Here is a 25,990-nt window from a genome sequence, read left to right as displayed (position 1 = left end):
GGAGCCCTCAGCCATGGCCTCGGGCGACACCCTCTACATCGCCACGGACGGCTCGGAGATGCCGGCCGAGATAGTGGAGCTGCACGAGATCGAGGTGGAGACCATCCCTGTGGAGACCATCGAGACCACGGTGGTGGGCGAGGAGGAAGACGACGACGACGATGAGGACGGCGGCGGCGACCACGGCGGCGGCCACGGGCACGCGGGCCACCCCCACCACCACCACCACCCCCACCACCACCCGCCCATGATCGCGCTGCAGCCGCTCGTCACCGACGACCCGACGCAGGTGCACCACCACCAGGAGGTGATCCTGGTGCAGACGCGCGAGGAGGTGGTGGGCGGCGACGACTCGGACGGGCTGCGGGCCGAGGACGGCTTCGAGGACCAGATTCTGATCCCGGTGCCCGCGCCGGCCGGCGGCGACGACGACTACATCGAGCAGACGCTGGTCACCGTGGCGGCGGCCGGCAAGAGCGGCGGCGGCGGCTCGTCGTCGTCGGGCGGCGGCCGCGTCAAGAAGGGCGGCGGCAAGAAGAGCGGCAAGAAGGGCTACCTCGGCGGCGGGGCCGGGGCGGCGGGCGGCGCGGACGCGGGCAGCAAGAAGTGGGAGCAGAAGCAGGTGCAGATCAAGACCCTGGAGGGCGAGTTCTCGGTCACCATGTGGTCCTCAGGTGAGCGCCGGCTCGCCCCGGCCCCCGGGATGTTTTTGTTTTGAAGGGAAGCCATGTTTTATGTGTGTGATGGGCGCCGCCATCTTCTTCGCAGGGCAAGTATGGCGGCCCCAAAAGATGGCGGAACGCGGCGGGGGCGGCGGGGCGGCGGGCCGAAGATGGCGGCGGGAGGCGCGGCGCCGCCCGCTAGGCCGCAGTGGCGTAGTTTCCCCGGGCGGGGCGGCCGCGCGGCGCGGGGCGGGGCTGGCGGGGCGGGGCGCGCTCGGACCAACGGACGGCCGGGCGGCTCGTGGTCCGCGGTCCCCGCCCGCCTGCAGGGCAGCTTCGCGCGAGGCCTTGGGGCGCCGGGCGGGCGTTGGCGGGGCTGCGCGGACCTCGCGCCCCGGCCGCCCTTCCCCCGCCTTCCTCTTGGGGGCGTCGCCGGCCCACTTCCGCCCCGCCCCTTTCCTCGCTCCCTCCGCTGCTCCCAAGAGGCGCCTTCCAGGGGCGGGCGCGCAGGGCTCTGCGCTCCCACGCCCGGCGTAGGCCGGTCCCAGCCCGAGGCCGCGCCGCCCGGCGCTCGAGGCTCGGCGGGGCGGGACTTGGGTGGCACGTCGGGCTCGCGTGTGCGGACTCCGCGCCGGCAGGGCCTGTCGCCGAGCGCTAGCGGGGTCCTCGCTTTTGCTGCCCGCGCAGCGCACAGTGGAGAGGGTCCGCGAGTTTTTGTAAATTATGTTTAACCCTTTCCACCTGGGGAGGGTTTTTTCCTTAAGTATTTGGCATTTTGCAGATTGGTTAGATACGTAGTTATGGACGTTTGCCCCTACGTTAGTAAAACCGAGTCCTTTTAAGTCTCTGTTTGCTTTTAACCTGATAGAAAGCTGTCTTATTTTCCCCGTAAAAAGGACTATAGAAAGCGTTTCTTTGCTATTTTAATACGAAAGACAGAAAAAATACGTAGGGCAACAGGGACTTATCTGCAAGTTCAAATTCTGAATTTAGTTTCATCTTCAGAATGGAAATTAGGTAATTGATAACAGGTGAAGGAAGAAATCAAAATCTTCATGTTTTTACTTTGTCAAAGGCTGGGTTTCTTTGGTCGGTATCCTATAGCTTCATTCACATTTAGTTAAACTGCTAGGGTAGTAGAATGGGAATGATTCTGTCATAGCTAGTTAATCTACCTGTGGTGATTGAATTTACTAAGTTTAGTTTGTGGGTCCTTCCCTCATAATTACTTAAGTGCTCTTTACTAAGTTCTCAGAATCGGAGCCTCAAAATGTCTTGAGCTTTGAGTATTAAAGGATTGTTATAATTCAAACGGACGCATGAAATAGCTAAAAAGGCTGGGTTCACAAAAGCTGGTCTGCTTGTATCTACTGAGAGCTCGAAGTTGAGATAACTAAAGCTGGATGGATTTATGACTCAGGACTGAACAAGGCATCCCAGTTGCTGCCAAAATCTAATAGCAAATGCGATCTGGCGCTGCTTTTCTGGATTTCAGAGGACCTTTTAGAAAAGTCTTAATAGTTTTGAGTTTAGCAGGACCTATGTTTAAATGAAACTTGTCTACTAACTTGGTTATCAAACAGTACTTTGTATTTTGGTAGTTCAGAATGATTGCACGCTAATCATGTTAGAACTAAAAGTATTTCTTTTAATAGTGGAATGGGGGGAGTGTTGGTTATTGATGTTTGCCGAAATCAGGAAGCCATTTGAAATTAGATATTTAGGTAAAGATACAGCAACCACATAAAAATAAATTTACTTTTTTCGTGGTATGGTCATGTTGGTTTTATAGTAATTTAGGAAAACAGGGTGTTTTACATAGTCTATATTTGATCTTACTAAATTGCTAACCCAGTTTTCCATACCCAGAAGCTTGTAGACTTCACTTGATGGAGTGATACATGTATCAAGTCAGTGGGAGTGGGGGGAGTCTAGGGGGCTTTCCTTAATTACAGTTAAGTCAGCACTTAAAAGTCATTATTCCCTGTGTAGGTGGCTGCTTACAGGGTTGCACAGTTTGGGGTTATTTCAATGTCCACTTCTTTAAAGAGTTGTCTGGAATGTTGCTGCATAAAGGCAGTTATAAATATTTGATAGCAGTAACAGTATGGCCTGTTTCCTCAGGCATGTTTTGTGGTAAACTGTCCCTCTTTGTCCTTGTGGTTTGGAATTATTACCAAAGAGAAGCTAAATAGTTTGTGATTAACTATGCATGTCCCAAGTTCAAATTCTGAATTAGGTTCATCTTCAGAATAGAAATGAGGTAATTGATAACAGGTGAACTCAAAACAGGTTAGCTGTGAAACTAAATTTCTACCTGTTTGTATGTGTTGATTGTGGTAGGCAGTGTGCTGGCCGCTCTCATACTGGATCTCATTTGATCCTAGGTGTGAATTAACTACATTGCAGTTTATCTAAAACAGTCCCTTAGGTTGGAATGAGCTATGAGGTTATAGTTTTGCTGGAGTTCAAGTTTAGTTATCTGAAGTCCTTATAAAAATAATTGTACATACGGGGTATTCTTGGGGTTCTAGTACTTGTTAGTACCTTTCAGTTAAAAATTTTTTTCTTTAGTGGAGGCAGCATGTTAGTGGAAACCAGATATTTAGATTATACGGGTTTCTTTTTGCTTGTATGTCATTTTTCTTTAATTTCCCATGGAGTTACAGTAATCTGTATGATGGGCACTTTCTTCATGAAACGGCATCAAGGGAATGTAGTGGTTCTGTAGTAAGGTAGTTTTAGACCTGAAGGGGTCCTTAGAGATCCGCTTCTCTCCTTTTTTAGTTGATAAAAGTCACATGTGCACAGTTCATTGGTTTCTGCAGCCATCACCACTAATTCCAGAACATTTTTATCACCCCAGAAAGAAATCCCATCCCTACTGGCAATCACTCCCCTTTTCCCTGTCCCTCCAGCCCCTGGCAACCACTAATCTATTTTCCATGTGTCTGGATTTGCCTCTTCTGGACATTTCATATAAATGGACTCTTACCGTATGTGGCCCTTTGTCTGGCTTAGTCTGTTTTTTGTTTTTTGTTTTTTTTTATTAAGGTATTGTTGATACACACTCTTAAGAAGGTTTCACGTGAAAAAACAATGTGGTTACTACATTCCCCCATGTTATCGTGTCCCCCCCACACCCCATTGCAGTCACTGCTCATCAGTGTAGTAAAATGCCACCGAGTCACTATTTGCCTTCTCTGCTACACTGTCTGGCTTAGTGTTTTTAAGGTTCATCCGTGTTGTAGAATGTACTTCATTCCTTCTAAGGCTGAAGAATATTCCAATGTATAGATACTACAACAGCACCTGCTTATTTTTGCAGATGGGAAAATTAAGGCCTGATTAAGGCTGAACATGTTTCAGTATTTAATCGCAGTTCAACTATATTTTGAATATTCTTAGTTCATTGCTTGAAGTCTATGTTTACTCTTGTTTTTCCTGGCATTACAGTTAATGAACATTTCAGTGTTGCCAAGTTGAGGGTGCAGTATTCACATGTTTTTTTCTCTAGATGTTCATAGTTGTATAAGAGTGACATATTTTATAGAGATTATTGTAAGCTAAACTGCTTAACTAAATCATTGGGTAGAGTAGGAAAGCTAATGATAAAGGTTGAGTATTTAAAACATTGTTTTAAGAGAAACCTAACAAGGCTTTAAAATCTTGAGGTTTCAGGTGGTTAGAAGTTGTGGCCTTCCTTGAAGGCTGTTGGTTAATTATCTCATTAGACTGAACAGAAAGAAGTGCTTTGTGCTGGAAAAAAACATCTAAGACCAGAAAACCATTGATAGTTAAAATCAGTAAATTTAAAGAAAGTCAAGAAGTGTTAACTTTTTTCTCAGTTTTATGTATTTAGAAAGTTCTGGTTTGCCCACAATTCTATCTATAGCCTTGTTATTTGCAATACCTCTCTCTGGGTTTTCCATCTCCTTTTTTTTGTGCTGTGTATCACTAAGTAGAGATGCCGTAAACAGGAATTCCCAGGAGCCGAGCCAGAGAAGCCCTCCAGAGGAGTTATGCCAACCCATGAACTACATGGGGCAGCCCAAGCCCAAGATCCTGACTCCTTAACTGGTAGCTCTGGAAGCCTGGCGTTCTGATGAAACATCTGGACTGTCAGACTCTTGACTCCAGGTTACTAACCTTCCCTTTACCCTCCCCACCTTCAACAGCCTACTCCCCATAGTATGAAAAGAAAAATCTGTATCAAGGAAAGGTCAGAGCTCCTGACCTCTACCTACAACTAGCATTTTGGGTTTTTGGAAGACATAAAGAATAATTTTTTTAAAAGTATGCCAGGCTCCTGCGTGGATATTTACAAAAGGCCTGTTTGTTTTTGAAGTCTGCTTTAGTAAGGTCAGTTTGTTTTAAGGCTGGGAAATTTAGAGCCCGTTAACAGTCATTAGAATGAACATTTCTTAAGATCTGCATTGTTTTGTTAACTCATGATCTGCTCTTCCCAAGTGACATTTTTATAAGCTCTGCTCTTACTACTGCCCATAGGAAAAGTAAGTAAAAGTGAAAACCTTTCAGTTTACCAGTGAGTTGTATTCTATTCTACAGTATTGTTGAATGAAGGCTCAAACCTTGATTTTTAAAATTTGGCATCTGAAACACTACGTGGATGTTGAAAATAAGAATTTCATTCATTATTGTTAGAATGTTAGGAAGATGTCGGGAGGTCTTAGAAGTTAGTTGACTATTGTGTAAGTCTGTGCCTTGTGCATGGTGGTCTTTTCATTACAGTACAGGACATTTCCTAGTCGTAAGTATCTTGTGTTAGTAGGTCTCATTTTAATTTTGTGATTAATTATCAATAACAGCAAGCCCAGTGATTTCTGGGAAGCATGTAAGTAACAGCATCGGATTTCCTTTTTAGAGGGCACTGACCAAATATCTGACCTTGGCATATCTTAGTTTCTGACCTTGTCTTCTTTGTAATACAAGTTGTTGTAGAGGGATCCCTAAAAGCATTTTTATTTCCTTTATAGCAAAGAAATTCTACTCCTTTTCAAACGCCTACTGACAATAGGCAACAATGTACTCGATTTCTTTAAAGCAAAACTATTCAGTTTTAATGGGACCTGCCAAATGAGACATTAGGAATTCTTTGGAGTAAAATTCTTAATAACCATTCAGTTACTTTAGCTGTACACAGTGGCTTCAGATATGATTAAACTTGAAAACAACATAAGTGGTTGTGATGGGATCTTTTTTCCTGTGTAAGTAATTCCTCTCAAATACAAGAACTGAGGAGAAGGGAAAGAGGTGCCCTAGCTGTGCTGGAGGCTGGCTGTCTCTTCCAGGGTGGGTGACACTTCAAATAGAATTTCTAGTGTCTCACAGAGTAGCACACTCTTGAAAACACCCCAAAGTGTCTCTGCAAATCTCAACTTGACTCTGTATTCTTTTTCCCTTTACGTCTTACAGCTTCGTAGCACTGGAAAAATGTGAGGTAGAGAAGGTGCGGCCACTGCTCCACATTAACCACTGGTTTTTAATTACTCATTTTGTTGGTAACTCACTTGTAATTTATAGCTGTATATATGGTTTCTATATTAAATACATTTTCATAGACTCTTAACAAGCACTAAATCCAGATCTCTGGATTTCACCTCTGGGGACCTGGTCACCCAGAGTATTCCTTTCTGAATTTTCTAAGATTTAAATTAGATGGCTTTACTCCCATGCTTTAAAAACCCCCAAACACAACAATGTGAATGTACTTAATGTCACTGAACTGTGAACTTAAAAATGGGTAAAAGGGTAAAACACTATTTTCACACACACACACACACAGACACCAATCCCCCAGACACCCCATTACATTCAGTAAAATCCAGACTCCTTGTCACATCTAAGGCCAGTCACAGTTTGGCCCCTCTCCTGCCTTTTACGCTGTAGTCTTCGTGGCATCCTTTCAGTTCCTTGAACTTGTTTCTTTGCACTTGTTCTTAACCTCTGCTTCCAGTGCTCCAACCCCAGGTGTTCCCGTAATTGGTGCTGTGCTAGGAGGCCTGCCCTGTTCATCCATTCATGTTAGCACTCCCTCTCCCCCCTCCACAACTGTCACTATCTCATAACCCTGTCTGAAATTGTCTTGCGTGTTCTTTTAACTTGCTCCCTGGCTGTCTACTTCCTCCAGAGTGTTAGTCCCATGCCTGTGACTCTGAAGCCTTAGGATGGCCCTGGGCTCCATAGATAACAATAAGTCCATGGAAGTTGCGCTGTATGGTGGAATTGTGGCCTATGGACCAAAATACCCATCTCGTCTGTTGCTGCATAGGTGGAAAAGGAAGTAGTAAGGGTGGGGAGGCATTCTCTTTCTAAAATGGCATGGACTTTAGAGTCCATCTTAACAGTCAAATCCTAGGTCTGCCACTTATTGTGCTGCTTTAGATATGTTACTTGGCATTTCTGAAATTTAATTTCTTCAACCAAAAATAGGGGGTTGATATTTTAAAGGTTTTGTTTGAGTTTGAGAAACACAACAGTTGCTGGCATGAAACATAATAAATGGTAGTATACGTACTCAAGAAATGGTAGTATCCTTTATTAATGATAGGTGTGTCTGTTAGTGGGGAAGGTGGCAACAGCCTGTGTCTGACTTTTACCTGTTGCTTAGCAATGTATCTCAAATATTTAGCTCACCCACATTTCAGTAAAGGTTTGGGCGATGGCAGTGGTGAGTAGATAATGTTGATCTTGCTAGAAGTTCCCTAGAATCATCAGACCAAAGTTTATGGCTTAAGATGGAAGGTGTGGAAAAAAAGCACCTAGCCAATTCATATAAGTAAATATGTAAATTGGTCAAAATAGGGTATCAGGATCTCAGGAAAAAGGAAACACTAGGGTCAAACCGCCTGAGCTTCCTGGCAATCAAGATAAAAAAGGAAACCATAGTACAGTTAACTGATTCTAAGATGGGAAAAACTAGGAAAATAAAGCTTTTCTTAGGACTGAACTCTAAAATCTGTTCACATGTGAGGGAAATTTACCTATGAATGATGACAAAGTACAGGGTAAATTTCATGTAGTGTCCTAGAGCAGCCAAAGACATAAAATGTAGCCCAGCTGAAGATGATTCATCACTTTCTATGTTCTTTACATGCTTGCTGTAGTTTAAAACAAAGCCCACATTCTTTAAAATCCTGAAGATTAGGACCTACTCACTTGTGTCCCTTAGGCCCAGGAGGGAGGGGAAAATGAATAAAGGTGTTTTTGTGTACTCGTCTCCATTTTCCAGAGACAGTGGTTACCATTTAATGTTTTTCTTGTTTTAGCCTTATAAGGAAGGTGGTCTTCTCTTTTTCTTTTTTTTTTCTTTTGATATCATTAATCTACAATTACATGAGCAACATTATGGTTACTAGACTGCCCCCATTATCAAGTCGAGGTGGTCTTCTCTTTATTTAATGAATGAGGTTCAGTGACAGGAACAAAGGCCTCTTAAAGGAAAGAGGTCTTGAGCTGGAGTTTGGAAGAGCAGATGGAGTTAGGTGAGGGACGAGAGGTGTGCAGGAGAGGGAAGTTGTTTCATCACGTATCTATCAGACATTGAGGAACACTGTGGGAAAACCAATTTGGTTGGACCATACAGAGTGGGTGAGACTCCACTTTTTAACCTCTTCTCTGGAACATAGAGTGCTCCCAGCTTTTCCATTAGTTCCTTACTCCTACCTTTTTGGCTATAAATTGTTTTGAGTCTCTGCTGTGCCTCTAAAACTACACTGCAAGTGGTACATAACTTTGGTAACACGGAAGGAAACAGAATAACTGAGAGGTGGGGATCGGCCAGAGACTGACTTAGCAGTTCCCCATTACCACCACAGGTATGTTCCAAGGCCCCCAGGGAATGCCTGAAACCGTAAACCCTAGCTGGACAGGCATACGTTGGTTTTTTGTGCTTTAAAAAAATTTTTTTGAACATTTTTTCTCGTTTATGACTGACATTTTCTCCCCGCCACCCTACCTCTTTGAATCAGTGACTTGTATTCTCGGCTTTTTCCAAGTGGGAATTTGGTTTGCCCAATTGTGTCCTGGCAGTTACAGTCATAAATTTTGAGTCATGTTGGTTATAGAAACCCATTGCAATGGCTCTTCTAATGTGGGGTTGATCTGTCTCCTTGAAACATGAAGAGATAATCAACTCAGTCCTGCCTTCCAGGAAAACTCCAGGGAAATACATTTATTAATATATACACACATCCATACAGTACAACGATTTTAAAGCAGATTGAGATTTTGCTTTATGAACATGCTTTACCTAGATGTGTATTTTCCTGTAGCCAGTCAGTAGGACTCAGTAGCATACATGACATACTAGACATTCAGAGAGGATCAGGTAATACCTTATTTATTTCCTGTATTACAGCAAATCTTCATTTCAGTAGTAATTATGAAATGAAAATAATGTAAGAATGACCAGTGCAGACATTGAAACTCTTTATTTGAATTTATATTGTAATGGTAAAACATTTTTTTGATAAAAGTGCATAAAAAGAAAAGGAAATGAATTAATACTTTGAATATTTCTTTTGAACAAAGGGGGAAACTTATATACATATGGTCTGTAAATGTAAAAAGAATGTTATTTTCTCTTTTAGAGCATCATAAATTTCTGTTACATTTGGCTGAAACTTTGAGGATTTTCTTTTGCAAAAAGCAGATAAAATGACCAAATGATAGTGAACACTGACATTATTTGATCTATTGCTTTAATATGTGTCCAGTTCTTGTTGGAAATGAGACAGACGTTATCTTTGAATTCTTACAGCAGTAGAACCTAACATCTTCTGTCATTTTTCTAGCAGTCTTTGAAATGTGATTTCTGTGTAAACAGTTTATTTCCTTACAGTTTGTTGTTGAAGAGCCTGGTGTACTCCTTACAATTTTTGTGTGCTGGCCTTCAAGTTCTCCAAATACACTTCTGTGTAAATTGTTTATTAAGGAATAAACAAGGAACGTGATAATAATACAAGTTTATCTATTACGAAAGCATGCAATAACCATAGAAATTACTTAGAACTTAGACCAAAAGGTTTTTTGGGGGCAAGAATGTTGTATCACTGACATTGTTCAGAAGTGCAGGTAGATGGTGATAACCAATAGCAGACTGATTTCTAATTAGTTTGATTATAGTTTTAAAATTACTTATAGGCCATGCACGTAATGTGTACCAGGGACAGATTATCTTTACTGTGTGCCATTTGCACTGAGTAATTTACTGAGTAAATTCTAGTAAAAGTTACTAGTGAAATTAGACAGACCTAGTTTCTCCCTAATCTGGACATTGCTCTTCGGGCTCCTCTGCAAAGTCTTCCTCATTCTCTCAATATTGGAATTGCAGTCTTAAAATGCAGCTGTTAGGCCAGTGAATCCCATATATGTCTTTCCATCCTACATTGATTTTTATCCCCCACTTGGGCATGTCCAGCTCTCTCCTTGAGGTCTGTCCACTAGATGTCCCACACATATCTCAAACCAAAGAGAACTCCACATCTGCACGTTGCCTCTTCACTCGTCATTCTCCATCCCAGCTGAGGACACCACCATCCTCCAAGAAGCACAAACAAAAAAGTTAGATGGCATATGTGACATGCCTGTTATACACACACACACACACACACACACACCGCCATCTGATTCATTGCCCAGTCGTGTTTATTCCTCCTCCAAAATGAAACTTGAGCCTACCCTGTTCTAAAGACCTGCTGGCGAATGGTGCCATTTGGTAGGAAATACTGTCTTTCAGTAATCTCACTGTCAGAAAATGTTGCTTGTTTCACAAAGAAAAATTTCCACCAGAGTTTAATCCCATTTTCTCTAACTGAAATCCTGTCCTGTAGAATCAGCAAGCTTTTTCTGTGGAGGTTAGATATTACTAATTTAGGTTTTGTAGCCAATCAGTTCCATGTGTCATTGTATCAGGAAAGCAGCCATAGACAATGTATAGACAAAAGAGCGTGAGCATGGCTGTGTTTCAATGAAACTTTATGAAAATAGGTGGTGTATGTGAACACCCTTCTTTGTAGCATTATTCAGAATAGCCAAAAGGTGGAAACAACCCAAGTGTCTATCAGTAGATGAATAGATAGATAAGCTGGTCTGTCCATATGCAAATGTTATTCAGCCATGAAAGGAATGGCATTTTGATATATACTGTGACATGTATGGACCTTGAAAACAATAATGCTCGGTGAAATAAGCCAGGCACAGAGGATAAATACTGTATGAGTCCATTTACAAAGGGTCCCTAGAGTAGACAAATTCTTAGAAACAGAAAGCAGAATAGAGGTTACCAGGTGCTGGGGAAGGAGGGGTTACTGTTTAAAGGGTACTGAGTTTCTGTTGGGGGAGATGGAGTTTGGGTACAGCTAGTGATGATAGGCATACAACATTGTGAATGTACTTAATGTGACTGAATTGTACATTCACAGATGGTTGAAATACTGTATTAATGCCTTTTTTACCAAAAATATTTAAAAGAATAAAAAGGAAACCATGAAAATGGCAGAGAAGAGGGAGCAGATGGGCAGAGGGGTTTGGCCCACTGGCTGTATTTGGAGATTGTAAAATCTGGTCATACTCTAGGCTTATTTCATGTTTTGTATTCTGATCCTTAGTCATTTTTGTGACTGTTCTCTGAGTGCTTGATATTCTTTAAAGTTGGGGCTGAAAACTGAACCTCAAGAAGCATTTCCTCATTTGACTTAAGTTTTTGTCCCCCACAAAAGTTGTATGTTGAAGACCTAGTCCCCAGTGTGATGGTATTTAGAGGTGGGTCCTTGGGGAGGTAGTTAAGGTCATGAGAGTGAAGCTTCCATGAATGAAATTAGTGCCCTAATAAGAGACAGAAATTAAGTAATATGATAAGAAATTATTTGTATGTGGGATATGGCAAGAAGACATCTGTCTACAAGCCAGAAGAGGGCCTTCAGTGGGAACTGAATGGGGCCGGCACCTTATCTCCAGAACCGGGAGAAACGCATTTCTGTTGTTTAAGCCACCCAGCCTGTGGTATTTATGTGAGAGCAGCTCCTCGCTAGAACCTAAGTTCCTAAGGGGCAGAGAATTTGTGTTATTTCTGGCTGCTATTCGTGGTGTCTAGGACATTACCGGGCACATAGGAGGCCCTCAGTCAATACGCGCTGGATGATTCCTTAGTCCAGGAGCTGAGCGTCTTTCTGCCCTAGCACCGTTGAGACCCTCATCTGTGGCTTCCTCAGAGCAGTAGTGTTTCTCAGCCTTGCTGTCATCCTTGTATCAAAAGTATAAAAACATGGGTAAAGAAAAATAGCTCCTCTGCTTGCCAGTGTGTTTCTGTACCACTTGAAATTTGATGGGAAACTTGGTGGTGCTGGGGTTGGAGAGATTGGAGGGTGAAGGAATTATTGCAGCCTAGAGAAAAGAAATTAAAGAATCTAGTTACAAGTGCAGCCCCACCTTTATAACTTAAGATCAGTCACCACCTTTCTTGTCCTTTATTATTAATACATCCAGCTATTTTTTCCTTGGGCTTCTTCATCTATAATTGGGTAGTTGGGGATATATTATCTAGTTGTTTCTTGTTCCAAAGAAGAGGCAGTTGAGCTTAACAGTTAAGCACACAGGTCTTACAGTAAAACTTCATGAGTTCACATCTCCCACTTAACTTACTCACTAGTTAACTCTGAGCAAGTTACTTAACCTCTCTGCCTCAGCCTTCTCCTCTGTAAAATGAACTTGCTAATTTGCCTACTTGATAGGGTGATGCTTGCAGTGATTTAAAGTAGTGCCTACATGTAATCATTCAATAAAATGTCAGCTGCTGTTACTACCTTCTGTGATTCCTTATAATGAGCCATAATGTTTTCCTAAAATGAACTGTGGTGGGAGAAGAGAGGCATTGAAAGATTAAAACTGGTGGTCTGTGCTTTTCATTGCTGAGAGGGATTGAACTTGTTAATGGACACTTGAATTAAATGAAGCCTACGTTACATTCTGTCTTCAAACTGATGTCCCGAGAGCAGTGTGCTTGACAGCCACACGTAGTTCTTTGGTAGTAACATCAGTTGCAGGTTTAGGTTAGGTTTGGTTTTGGTCTTGTTTGTTAACAGTGGTAGAAAGGTAATGCAAGGTAAGGGGTGAACAAGCCATTTTTCACTTCTGAGAGTTCTTATGTTACTGTTCTTTGTGAAACAATTTGATGGAGAAACAAAATTCCACTTAGCTTGAAAATTTTGGAGCATTCTTTTTCTGCTTTAGGCACCAAAGTAGTAAAGACCAATTTTGGCTTCTCGCAGAAACTTAGCTTTAAAAGCCTAAGAGGCAAGCCCAACAAAAATTTAAGACAGCATAATTTAGCGTTTTGTCAGTGCGATTATCAAGAAACATTCTAGGAGTTCATAGCAAAGATAAGAATCTGAGACTGGAGCAGTAGAATCCACAAGCCCTTAGAGAATTTGAGCTGGGCCCTGGAGGGCAGGCTGCGTTTAGATAGAAGAAGCCATGAGAGCAAAGTGGGGGAGCTGGTGCCTGTTGAGCATCTCCTGCTGGGCATTCCTGAATTACTAGGTGAGGAAGGAAGGAAGGCCAGTGGGAATGGGGAGGAGCCGCAAAAGGTAAGTCTAAATGGGTTAAAATGGATCCAGACAGTGTAGGGCCTAGAATGCCAAGTTGAAGTGATTTATACCTCTGTTGAAAGGTTCGTGCCACAGATGAAAACATACCAGCTATATTTTCTGTATCAATTATCCTTTATGGCGTTAATAGAGCCAGAGACCAGAGTTGTGAAGATCAGTTGAGAAATTGTCATAGTCATTTAGGTTTGAGGTAATAACCTCAAGAACCGAGTTGATGGCAGTGGGACAAAGGGATATGACCTTTTAAAAATGATCAATAGGATTTGGTGTCTGGGATATAGGAGATCGATTTTAGGTGTCAATTTTTTTTTTCTTTTAACCTGTTGGACTTGCCATGATGATAGTAAGACATAGGGTAGATATGTCCTACATTCTTTGAACACATTTATTGAGGGCCAACTATGTGCAGACTTTGAACAAGGCTCTGGGGATACGTGAGGATCAAAACTGATAAGCATCCCTGTCCTCTTGGAGCTTACAGTCTATTGGGAGAGGCCAACAAAAATCTTAGAGCTGTAATTACAAATTGTATGAGTGAAGGCCATGATGTTGGGGTGGATGGGTCGAGGAACTGAAAAGCCAGTACAGCTCGAGCGAAGAGTGAAGGGCTGGAGGTGAGCAGGAGGCTAGCCAAGAGGGGACGGTGATACCATCAGGTCTGCATTCTGCAGAGTGGGCAGATAATAGGAAATGAGTGTGGTGGACAAAAAGCCAAACTCTGAGAAGCAGGAGGAGGAGAAGCCAGGAAGCTGAAAACAGGCCAACTGGAGAAGTGGGCGTGGAAGCAGGGCAGTGCATGCCGAGGACAGCAGTGGGGACCACACCCCATGACCGAGAGGTCTGGGGCTCCCAAGAGGAAGGCCCCTTGGATTTGGCATTGCTAGTCTTGGTGACCTTCAGGCAGTAGAAGCAAGATTTTAAGAGATTGAAGAGAAAGACTGGGTGTTTAAGAAATGGAAATAGCCGCTACAAATTACCCATCTAAGCAGCTAGTGAAAGCACTTTTTAGAGTTTTTTAATGTAATTGCCCACATGAGTGTTTTTACTCCGCTAAGACAATTTTACATTGTGTTTCAGATGAAAAAAAAGATATTGACCATGAGACAGTGGTTGAGGAACAGATCATCGGTGAGAACTCACCTCCTGATTATTCAGAGTACATGACCGGGAAGAAGCTTCCTCCTGGAGGGATACCTGGCATCGACCTCTCAGATCCCAAACAACTGGCTGAATTTGCTAGGTAAGTCAGAGGAACTTGCCTTTCTTTCAATCACAGAAAGTACTTGAGTGTTGTCAGCTGTGTTTTTTGGTGCCTGAGTTACATGGTGGTTTGTATTCTTGATCTAGGGAGACTTCTGAAAACAAAAGCAGTTAATTTTATTTTTAGTAGTAACTATGGTATAATGTGAGTGGCACCATCCTTGAACACAGTACGATGAAGCAAATACTCTTTAATTCCGTAATTGAAATTGCTTGTGAATAAAGTTGCACATAATTTGTTTGGAGATGGTATCTTTACATTGCCTCCTGACTTCTTGGTATACATTTTAACTGAGAGGACTACTGGGCTAAGCTGCAGGAGGCCCGGCTCTGTGTAGACTGACACAGCTGCCCACTGAAGGGGTTTCATCACTTCATATGTCAGCATGTCATTATCAGTTAAGCTCCTAGTGTTTTGTTAATTGAGCTGGCATGACAGGAAGAGATCACAAATTTATGGCTGGGACCCCTGGGACTGTCCAAGGTGAGCAGTCAGAAAGGCCTGAACTCATTGGATGTCTATTTTGCTTGAAATGGGCTGGGCTTCTACAGAAGCCTTGGTCCCTTTTTATGCTATTTATTTTCCAGTATTTTTTAGCAGTTTTTACAAGGGCATGAGAAAGCCCAAAAGATGTAAAATACTAACTGAAAATAACTGAACTAATATCCTGGAGCAGAAGGTCTGCTCCTGTTCCTCACCTCAGGGTGAATGGAGCCTGGAATAGTCCAGGAAATTTAGGTAGGGCAGTATCAGGAAGAAAGAAATCTTTGTGCTCCAGTGCCATCTAGGAAGAGTGTAGGACACCTTTTTTCCTTTCTGTTGGGAGCAGGGCAAAGTAGAAAAGCGCTGGAGGCCCTGATGCATCCTGGCTTCTCCCAACCCTGCCAAAACCAAGGTGTGCGAACTCCATGTCAGATGGATGTAGAATCCCATTGTGTTTTACCAAAGGGGTTTGTACCCTTTTCTCCTCTCCAGTGAAACTGCAGTTAGAGGGAATATACACATTTACTTAATTCCAGCTTATCAAGGCCTAAAAAAAAAAGTTAAGCCTTCTAACCTTCCATTAATTACATTGTGTTCCACCTTTTATTGCCATTCATAATTTAAATACAGCTAAATGGATCAATACACACTCCCTCCCCCTTCCCTTCCAAAACATAAAACAGACACGCAAATAAAAATAGAATGTAGGATACATAGTCAGCAGTGGGGTTAGTTTTTGGACAGACTGAGCCAAATGTCTCGCCAGGGTCTAATACTGTCATGTGTTCTTAAGCTAGTCACCTCTTCCTTATTGTACTCATAATTCAGTGAGGATAGGCTGATTTCCCAGGGAGAGGTAAGGGAACATAGGAATCAAGGAGAGCTTTGTGAAGGGGGTGGCATTTGATTTGCGCTGTGAAGAACATGGAGTTTTGGTAGTTTGGGTTTTTGTGGTGGAGTTTCCTATATGCTAGAGTGGTGTAAGCATAGCAGAAAAGCACATGTTCAATATCAAGTATATATTCAGAAAATGGCAAGTTGTCGAGTTTGCCTGGGAATTAGTGTGCTTAACAGGGAAATGATAGGAGTTGAGGTATTATCAACCAGATTCTTGAGGCCCGTGAATGCTGGGCCAAGGTATGTGGACTCTTCTAATGTGCAGTGGACAGCTGCTGAAAAGTTTTTGAGGAGTAGAGAAGGGGGCTGTATGATCAGAGGTTCCGTTTAAGAGGATTACTTTTCAGCTATATCTACACTGGATTGGTACAGGGAAACCAGGAATTGGGAGGAGTCAGTTGAACAAGAGCTCATGAAGGCCTGAATCAAAGTTGTGGCAGTCAGACTATAAAAGGGTAAATGTTACGGAGATGATAGGAGATGGTGGAAAAGATTGTCAAGCAGATCAGCAGTATGTCTGGAGGGAGGGAGCAAAAGAGGAATCAAATTGGATATTAAAAGTTTTGCTGCTTAGATGACCAGAACTTGGGAGAGGATCCTCGTGTTGGTGCAGGCTACAGGGTAGGCAATGTTTGGATTTAGATGGTAATGAAACAGCTGTGCTGGGCTTGAGCTGGTTCCAGGAAGTGAGGGCTAGACTCATCTGATGAGGGGTGGCAGAAAGCATTAGAATGTTACTGAGTAAGCTCTTTGAGGGGGGAGGTTTTAGAGGGAAAAGACCAAAGCACAGGGTCTTGAGAAAGCTTTCATATATAGGGGGTGAGGAACCAGTGGCAGAACAGAGGGATCATTCAGACAGGTAGAAGGAGACCGGGAAAATAAGTCTCATTGCATCACGAAAGCCAGTGGGGTTTTCCAGAAGGGCCGAGAGACTGAGAAATCAGTGAAGGAGCAGAGGGGCTGAGGCACGAATTTGCAGAGAGGGAACCCGTGAATGGGTAGTGAGCAGTAGAGGTAATTAGGTGCTAGCAGCTCTGGGCATTGTTCACTCTCCTTGGAGATTTGGGGCAGCTGTCTGAACGCTTGTCCCTAGTCCTCTGCTCAGAAAATCCAGGGCATTTCAGCCTTGAACTCAGGTGGCACACGTTGTGGAATAGAAGCCTCAACTTTTTTCCAGGTGGCCTTGCCTCTACGTCAAGGCTGCCTCTGACCTTACTCCTCAGGAAGCAGACCACCCATAGGGACTGGGACCCATGCCATCCATTTGTAAATTTGCACTAAGGATAAAGAGCCACCTAAAAGCTTCCAGAGAGGAAAGATAGGTCACCCACAGAAGAGTGATGACCCACATGAGAAATAGAAGGTTAATGGAGCAATGTTTAAAGAGTTTTGATCCACAAAGCTGTCAGTCAAATACAATGCAAAATAACTACAATTTTGAGACATGTGAGGATTTGTTTTATCTTGTCTGTTCCCTTTCTGAGGAGGTTACGTGAGGATATACTGCAGTAAAATGATGGTACACACCACAAGGAAGACTTTCTAAAGAATACAATAATGAGAAAACCAAGAGGACAGCTGTGCAGTGGACTGGGAAACACTCAGTTTAGAACAGGACATCAGCGGGTTGTAAGAATTTCTTTAAGAAAAGTTGATTTCATTCGGTAGTGGGTAGAACAAGAACCAGAACACCTTGGTGGTATGGGAAAGAGTTTCCTAAAAGGAAGTTAACTAGAAACTTCCTGGGAAGGGGAATAGGGCTAAGAAAGCTATGGCCTAAATATAGGGCATAATTTTGACAATATTTAAAGAGAGACCGCATTTGACCTGATTAGGAAGTCTCTCCTTGGTACTAAAGCTACCATATTGGACCTGTAAGCAAGGAATGTAATCCTAACGCAGTTAAATGTAAGCAGTGTTTTACATAATCATTTGAATATAGCATGTGTTGATAATGTTAAAGATACCATTTTGTATATAGAATAGAGTGAGACCTTGTTCATATTGACAGTGTATATATACAAAGTAGTGGAATAGGGTTTGGGCATTACGAGGGGTATTGAGGGTTGGGCTCATTCTTATCCCCATTTTCTATAGGATCTCTTAGAAAGATCACATAAAACTAAGCAAATCTTTCTCAATTGGGTGGTAGAAAGATTTTGAGCTTGGGATGCCCTATTTTTTTTAGGTTTTCCCATTTTGAGAATATGTGTAACTGCCGAATAGGATTTTCTAGAGGCCCCAGAATTGGTAGCTGGGACTGTGAGGACTAAGAGGCAGCAAGTTTCAAACTGTTGGGGGCCAGACCCCATCTTTGCTTAGAAAGATCTGCAGAACTTGTCCTGCTGGCCTTCACTCTTAGCTGCTTCCACTCTGTGACTCAGCCGTTGGCTTAGGTGGCATGTGAGCTACTGCTCCCCTCCTTAGACTGGGAAGATGGGGTTCTGGACTGGACTTGAAATTGACCAAGCCGTGTTTCACATTTCTGTGGCACTGAGCCTAGACTGCTTAGAAAACCAGTTGGGGGTGGGGGCAAGTATATGGAATACTGGCTTTCATTTGAAAGTCACGGTGTTGGGCATGTAGGGCTATAGGTGACTTTGTTCTTTCCTGAAATGTTTTTATAGTATTTTAAAAAGTCAGTGGGTGGGACCTGGCAAATTCTATTTCCTGATGAAAATGACAATCTTTGTGAGCTTTTCATTAAAGTTAGCCCTTTGGAAATCTTTGATCTAGAAAGATCAGAAAAAGAGTGGTCAGGTCACTCTCAAATTGGTTATGATTTGTTTGTTCATTACCCGCCCTGGGACTTTGATGTAAAGATGAAGTGTGCTGGTGGAGCCTTAAGACTCTCAGTCTCATCACACAAATACACGCTTTTTAAGAGCTCCTTCATTTACTTATCAAGCGTTCTCATTTGTCTAAGGAGATGTCATTCTTCGCATAGAGCAGGGAGATGCACTACACAGGAGTGCCCACTCTACCACCCATCAGAATCGGTGGCCCCAGCAGAGCTTGCTGGGCAGGGAAGAAGCTTGTTCTCACTTAAGAAGCACTGTGTTAAACCGTTTCATCTCAGCTTCTCGGGCCTTTGCACGTCTAACTCAGTTGGAACTCTGGGTTTACACAATGCGTTGCTGAAAATTCTGCAAGAAATACCTGCAGTTTTTGGTCCCAGAGTCCTTTACAGTGTTGTTTCTCTCAACGTGTGCAGAACGAGATAGTGTAAAGCCAGCAGGTATGATGCAATAGGGAGTGTGTTCTCCATTTTTAATTGGACAATTGGACAGGATGTTTCTCCTGTTAGGTACCTGGCTCCTCTGTATAATTTGTAATATATGGAAGGTGCCTTTCTGCTTGTGCCATTTTCCTCCAGTCTCTCAGCCCTTTAGTTCAAAAGGGTTGTTTGGAGCCCCAGAACCTTCTGGGTTGTTAAGTACAACTGGCACTTTTCAAAGGAATGAACTCATTTTAGTTAGGCCCATTTAACACATTGCTGGTGATAAAAGCTGTCATTTCCCAAGAGATTAACATACATCTCTCCTCTTTTAATTTTCATAGCTCCAAAGTAGGTAGGATTATTATATCTTTTTACAGAATAAGAAACTGAGGCTGAGAAGTTAAGTAATTTGCTCAAGGTCGTGCAGCTAGTAGAAGTGAGCATCAAGTCACACATCCCATTCCGTCTCATTCATAATGCCTATGCTGTTGTCATTGTTGTCTCTGGTTCAGAAGTTCTCTGTAAAGTGTCACAGTCAATGGAAAACTTAAATCTTGGGTCCAATCAAATCTTAATTTGGGAGGGTCAAAAAGATACTCTAAGTGGTAGTAGTATATGATTTTAGTCTTTAAAAAAAATTTTTTTAGGATTTTAAATGTATATATATTTTTTTATTTTATAGGTTATCTATCAATTGGTGCCATGAAGATTTTAATTTTAGTCTTTACTCACAAAAGGAAACACTTTCAAACTAAGAATACCTTTTTGGAAAACTATCTTTTCAGTATGTGCATTCAAGTAAAATCTAAAAGATACCAACATAATACTGCCTTATCTGCTGCTATGTAATGACGAGGGTGATTTTCCAAGGAGCTTAAGACTAGCTGTAGTTAACACCTTCCACTTCCTCCTGGGAGTCTGGGATTCTCATCCAGATGCCTTTTAAACTCTCATTCTGAAAATCAGTTATATTGCTAAGTACTAGCACATATTTTTCAAGTGACATTTGAAAAAAAAAGTACCACGTTAGTGACATTTAAGACATCAAGAGTCGGGTAAACAGTATATGAGACTACTCTCTTTACTTTTGTATATATTTGAAAATTCCCATGGTAATTTTTTTTAAGTTACTAGGAATAAATCTAAGTAAACTTTCTTCATTTGGAAAATTGAAGCTTGGTTCTTAATATACTTTTTTTTTTTTTTTAATTAGTATTTCATCGGAGTAGCACCCTATCCTGTGAGTCACTGTTTTCCAAACTCTGATAAAAACTTCCAGGTGGCTCAGCAGCACCAAATTTTTGTTTGACCTAGTTGTGTGAATTTGGCCCCAAACTCCAGGATTTAATGGAAGGAACAACATAGGCTAGTTCAGAGCCCTGTACACAGCAAGTACTTAGAAAACATTTGCTAACTGATGTAACCCTTCAAGCACAGGGAAGAATGAGCCTCCACTGGGCTCAGATGGGGAGGGTCATCCCAGGCTGAAAATGCTTTCATAGAATTTACAATAGGAAATTTGTGCAGTCTTGAAAAAACTCCTTAGAGAGAAGTCACAGCTCCCAGATAAATGGTTCCCCCTCTGCTCCACCAGGGCATGGCCGGTGTGGCCAGAGGAGTCCATGAGTTAAGGTTTAAAAAGACAGAAACACCAGGCAGTTCTTTTCCCCCATATAAAGGGTGAAGAAGAAGGATACTGTTAGGGGCCTTAACTGACTTAAAGACAGCAGCAGGAATCTTCAGTGATAAATGAGTGGTGGTGAACTGGCTCTTCCTGCTAAGAAGTCATGAGTTGAGTTGCTTATTTATTATTTATTACATCTGCATCCTCATGTAGGAATGTGAGATAGCAAAACTAGGGGCAAAAAGAACATGCTCCGGAGATGTGAATCTTGTTTTCTAGTTTTTCTAGGAACTCTTAATTAATTTCTCAGCCCTCCACCACACACAGATGTATAGGGAGTATTTGGAGAGAAAGTTTTGACAAGAGACCCAAGGTTGGCTCAGTGGAGAATAGCAGGTAGGTAAGTCAGCAGGTCAGCGAGCTCGCTGGTGGTGATCCCCTGTGGGGCTTCCTCGACTGCCGCCACAGTCAGGACTCATGTGCACTCCCATCCCAAAGAAGGGCCAGATACCGCTGTTCTTCAAAAGAAATGCTTTTTTGAAAACCTGAAATCTGCCTCCTCCTCCCCCCAAAATAATGGTATGATCAAAACTACACAGTGTGAAAGAGTATGGGGGTGTTTCGACCTGCCCACCAGTCCCTGGGGCTCCTTCCCAGAGTAACCAGTACTAACTGTTTTCTGTATTTCCTTCTAGAGATAGACATAAATGGATTTAAATAATTCTGTTTAAAAGGACTACTTGCCCTTTTTTAAAAATGACCTCTATCTTAAGATGTTTTCTCTCAGTATGAAATGAGCTGTGCCCCCCACCCCCTTTTTAAGCAGTCGTATAGGTATGTACATTTTCAAGACCATTCTATACCCGTTGCCCCCTTTTTATAAGGCCCTTCATTATAGCAGCAGCTGCTTTGGGATATTTTGCTGTGCTCCCACTAAGAGATTCCTCCAGTTTTCTGGGATGTTAATCTTTTGTATTTTTTAAAGAGCTAGGAGGAAAAACCAGGAATTTGAAGCACACAGATCACAGTTCTGTTTTAAGTTGCACCAGCTTATCAGCTATGCGACCATAGGCAGCAATTGGTACAGCCTGTCTGGCATCAGCATCCTTCTCTGTGAAATGGGAGGGACTCTCCACAGCTAGGGATTGGGTGCGCGTGATTGTCTCCGCCCTTCCCCTTCAGGGAAGCATATTGTAATCTCAGTTTTGTATCTATAAGGAAAGCATTTTAGGGACTATATGATTTATGCCAGCTGAGTCTACCCACTCCTACAAATCTCTCTCTCTCTCTCTCCTCTCTCTCTCTCTTTTTTTTTTTTTTTTGGTAAGAATGAAGCCAAGAAAAATTAAAGAAGATGATGCTCCAAGAACAATAGCTTGCCCTCATAAAGTAAGTAATGCTAGGGGAAAAGTGGTCGTTAAACTGTTAATGAAGTTTTTAGAGAGCTGCTGAGAAATTTGCACTTTTATTTCCATCTTTATAATTGAGATTAAGTGAGGAACTATCTCTTTGGTTTCTAAATTCAAGACTATTTTGTGATTAAGTTCTGTTCTTCAGTAAAGGCCACTCAGATTTAAATACTATTAAATGGGGTTACTGTAGGCTGCCAATGTTTTTGTTATTAATATATATCGAATAAACTACATCAGGATTTTCTTTTTGGATCATTAATAAGTCAGTCTTAAGACACTGAGTTGTGTCTCAGCCATGGGGACCTTTATGGGACTGTAGGCTTGTTACAGAAATTCGGAAATTTTTTGGATGTTGCTAAAGTAAGCCTGATAAAGACTTCATCATTTCCTTCACAATTTTCTTGGTTTACCCTGTTAATTGTGTGTTACTAGAGGGGTACTTAACTGTTTTCAAATGTGGTTTAGTACTTAAAGGGAAAGCCTGAAAAGTACTCTGAGGTATTGATTTGGTCTCTTTCAAACTTAGTTGGATGTAAAACTTAACAGAAGAGTAGAGTTTCACGTGGTGCCAGAAAAGAGCAGAGAAATTTGGGTTGGAATACAGAATTCTTTAAAAACCCACAATTGGAGAAGGGTAAATATAGTTTCATTAGCGGTACCACCTCTAGCAACTGCGCTCATGTCATTTGTTTTCTTTCTTAATGCTCTTAACATGGAGACCATGAAATATAAAATGACTGGAGCCAGAAAACAAGTGTTTGAAAACAGGGCCAAAAAAACATAAGCATTTGAAAACAGTTAGGCCGTAAGTGCCTATCATCTCTCTGGCTTCTCTATTTTTTAAAAAAATTCCATTTTCTAAATGGAAATGCAGGCTAGGGGTCAAGGTGAAAAAACTGTGGCTTCCCCTCCCTTTGCCTGTGCAGCTGTCCACTGGTTGACTTGTGCTGTCCTTCTGTCATGCTGTCTGGTCATTTCCCCACTCACTCCATTATTGGGCAACAACTGCAGAAGAAATTGTGAAGGACATGCTTCTCTCGAGCACCACATGCCCATCTGCCTCCCCACCCTGCTCTGGTATCAGTTGCCTGCTTCTTTTCCTAGTGTCTCACAAAATAAATTTCTTCTGTAGTTGCCATTCCTTGGAGACCCTCTTGCTTCTTTCTCTGTCAAGAAGGGGAAAGAGGCAAAGAGAGAAGAGGGAACAGTAGGCGATGGAGAATGACAGCCCATTCTTGCAGCACAGAATATGGGGCCCACCAAAGGTAGTGGTGGACTGCCGTCATTTTAACTCCATTTATATATCAGTGCTTCTGTTACTTCATTTGGGGAACATAGTTGGGTGGGGCAGCTATGGTGTAGCTGGAAGCCAGGGTATGTTGGGTTCTACTCCCAGCTTGGCTCCTACTAGTAGTATGACCTTGGGCAAGTCTACTTAAAGACATCTCTAAGCCTCAGTTTCCTCATCTGTAAAACAAGGGTTTGCATTAAATGATAAGGCCTTTTTCAGCTGTCTTTGTTTTTTGTCTTAAATAACTTAATATTTCTGCTGTAATTCTAAGTAAGATTAAAATGGGGGGTTGGGGTTGTTATAATGTGTCAGTGAAGGCTACTAAGTGGTTGAATCCTTTGTACCAGTTTGCAGTGTGAACCGCTAAGCTTCTCTCTCTGTTTGAAGGGCTGCACAAAGATGTTCAGGGATAACTCTGCCATGAGAAAACATCTGCACACCCACGGCCCCAGAGTCCACGTCTGTGCAGAATGTGGCAAAGCATTTGTTGAGAGCTCAAAACTAAAACGGCACCAACTGGTTCATACTGGAGAGAAGCCCTTTCAGGTAGAGCCAGCCCCTTCTCCCCTCCACACTACCTGCAGGGGCAGGCAGTGTGGCCGTGCTGCAGAGCCACTCCCTGGAGAGTCAGGGTCTTGGGGCTCCTTAGGCAGAGATGGAAGTGGTGTCCCGAGGAAGCATTCGGATCCGCTTACCCCGGCTCTCAACTTCCCGTATGTGGTCTCTATGGTACTGGAAATGGGACGTATGAAGGGCACATGACAGCAGGAGAAAAACAGGTTTGCTGAAGAGCAAGCCTAAAACTAAATTTCTAGTGTGTCCACTATGGGATGGAGGTGGTACATTTTTTGTAGTTAATAGCATATTAAATTGCTAATTGACAGGGAACTTCTTAAATTTTATTATAGGAGAATAAGCATAGTTAATATTTCGTCTTGTGTTAAGAAGCCCACAAACAGCTGAATGAAGTCACAGTGCAGTTAGTAAATCTAACATGGTTCTTTTTGATACTTGACACCAGCAACTTTCCTAATCATTTGTATTTTAGTATTTGAAATATTTACACAGATACTAATGTAGTATTTAGGAAGATTCTTCCTTTATTGCCAAGTGTTTCTCTTAGGTCATATTTCAGTAATTCTGAGGGCTACTCATGGGTTGTAGGAACTGTCCTGCATGGAGAATTAGAGCCCCCTGCCCACTAATTCCATAATATAACCAGGAAATTTGTCCAGAACAGAGAGGAAAAGTGTAGGCGGTTGTCCACCGTAGCAGTGAGCTGCTCGCTGACCCAGGGCCTGCCTGTTCAGAGTCGCTGAGTGAGTTATCTCTGGTCTCTTCCTCGACAGTGCACATTCGAAGGCTGCGGGAAACGCTTTTCACTGGACTTCAATTTGCGCACACATGTGCGAATCCATACCGGAGACAGGCCCTATGTGTGCCCCTTCGATGGTTGTAATAAGAAGTTTGCTCAGTCGACTAACCTGAAATCTCACATCTTAACACATGCTAAGGCCAAAAACAACCAGTGAGAAGAGAGAGAAGACTCTTCTCGACCTCGGGAAGCATCTTCCAGGAGTGGGGTTGGGAATAAATATGTCTCTCCTTTGTATATTGTTTCTAGGAAAGAATTTTAAAAATGAATCCTACACACCTAAGGGACATGTTTTGATAAAGTAGTAAAAATAAAAAAAAAACTTTAATAAGATGACATTGCTAAGATGCTCTATCTTGCTCTGTAATCTCGTTTCAAAAACACGGTGTTTTGTAAAGTGTGGTCCCAACAGGAGGACAATTCATGGACTTCGCATCAAAAGACAATTCTTTATACAACAGTGCTAAAAATGGGACTTCTTTTCACATTCTTATAAATATGAAGCTCACCTGTTGCTTACAATTTTTTTAATTTTGTATTTTCCAAGTGTGCATATTGTACACTTTTTGGGGATATGCTTAGTAATGCTATGTGTGATTTTTCTGGAGGTTGATAACTTTGCTTGCAGTAGATTTTCTTTAAAAGAATGGGCAGTTACATGCATACTTCAAAAGTATTTTCCTGTAAAAAAAAAAAAAAGTTATATAGGTTTTGTTTGCTATCTTAATTTTGGTTGTATTCTTTGATGTTAACACATTTTGTATAATTGTATCGTATAGCTGTATTGAATCATGTAGTATCAAATATTAGATGTGATTTAATAGTGTTAATCAATTTAAACCCATTTTAGTCACTTTTTTTTTCCAAAAATACTGCCAGATGCTGATGTTCAGTGTAATTTTTTTGCCTGTTCAGTTACAGAAAGTGGTGCTCAGTTGTAGAATGTATTGTACCTTTTAACACCTGACGTGTACATCCCGTGTAACAGAAAGGGCAACAATAAAACAGCGATCCTACAGAAAGAATATGGCAGAAGAAGATCTGTAAGCACAGTCTTTATTTCCTTTTGTTGTCCAGAATAATTCTTGAGCCTCCCAGAAATTGGAAGCTAAATAAAGCAACTCAAGTTTCCTTTA

At 42.1% G+C, this 25,990-nt stretch overlaps 1 protein-coding gene across 1 annotated transcript; it reads left to right on the top strand.

Moving 5' to 3' along the window:
• YY1 (YY1 transcription factor) lies at positions 1–25,990 on the top strand. Its single transcript, XM_036882237.2, has 5 exons — positions 1–674; positions 14,369–14,531; positions 22,105–22,165; positions 23,867–24,025; positions 24,829–25,990. The coding sequence occupies exons 1-5, from the start codon at positions 14–16 to the stop codon at positions 25,009–25,011; spliced, it is 1,227 nt and encodes a 408-aa protein (XP_036738132.1). The 5' UTR covers positions 1–13; the 3' UTR covers positions 25,012–25,990.

The sequence above is a fragment of the Manis pentadactyla genome, chromosome 11 (assembly GCF_030020395.1).
Source record: "Manis pentadactyla isolate mManPen7 chromosome 11, mManPen7.hap1, whole genome shotgun sequence".
Classification (NCBI taxonomy): domain Eukaryota; kingdom Metazoa; phylum Chordata; class Mammalia; order Pholidota; family Manidae; genus Manis; species Manis pentadactyla.
The sequence above is the reverse complement of the archived record's forward strand: the minus strand, read 5'-3'. Positions and strand labels throughout refer to the sequence as shown.

Excerpts from the sequence above, each read along its gene's own strand:
- YY1 (XM_036882237.2), top strand. The coding sequence starts at position 14 with ATGGCCTCGGGCGACACCCTCTACATCGCCACGGACGGCTCGGAGATG. Across the intron at positions 675-14,368 it reads GGTCACCATGTGGTCCTCAG|ATGAAAAAAAAGATATTGAC; the intron begins GTGAGCGCCGGC and ends ATTGTGTTTCAG. Across the intron at positions 14,532-22,104 it reads CAACTGGCTGAATTTGCTAG|AATGAAGCCAAGAAAAATTA; the intron begins GTAAGTCAGAGG and ends TTTTTTGGTAAG.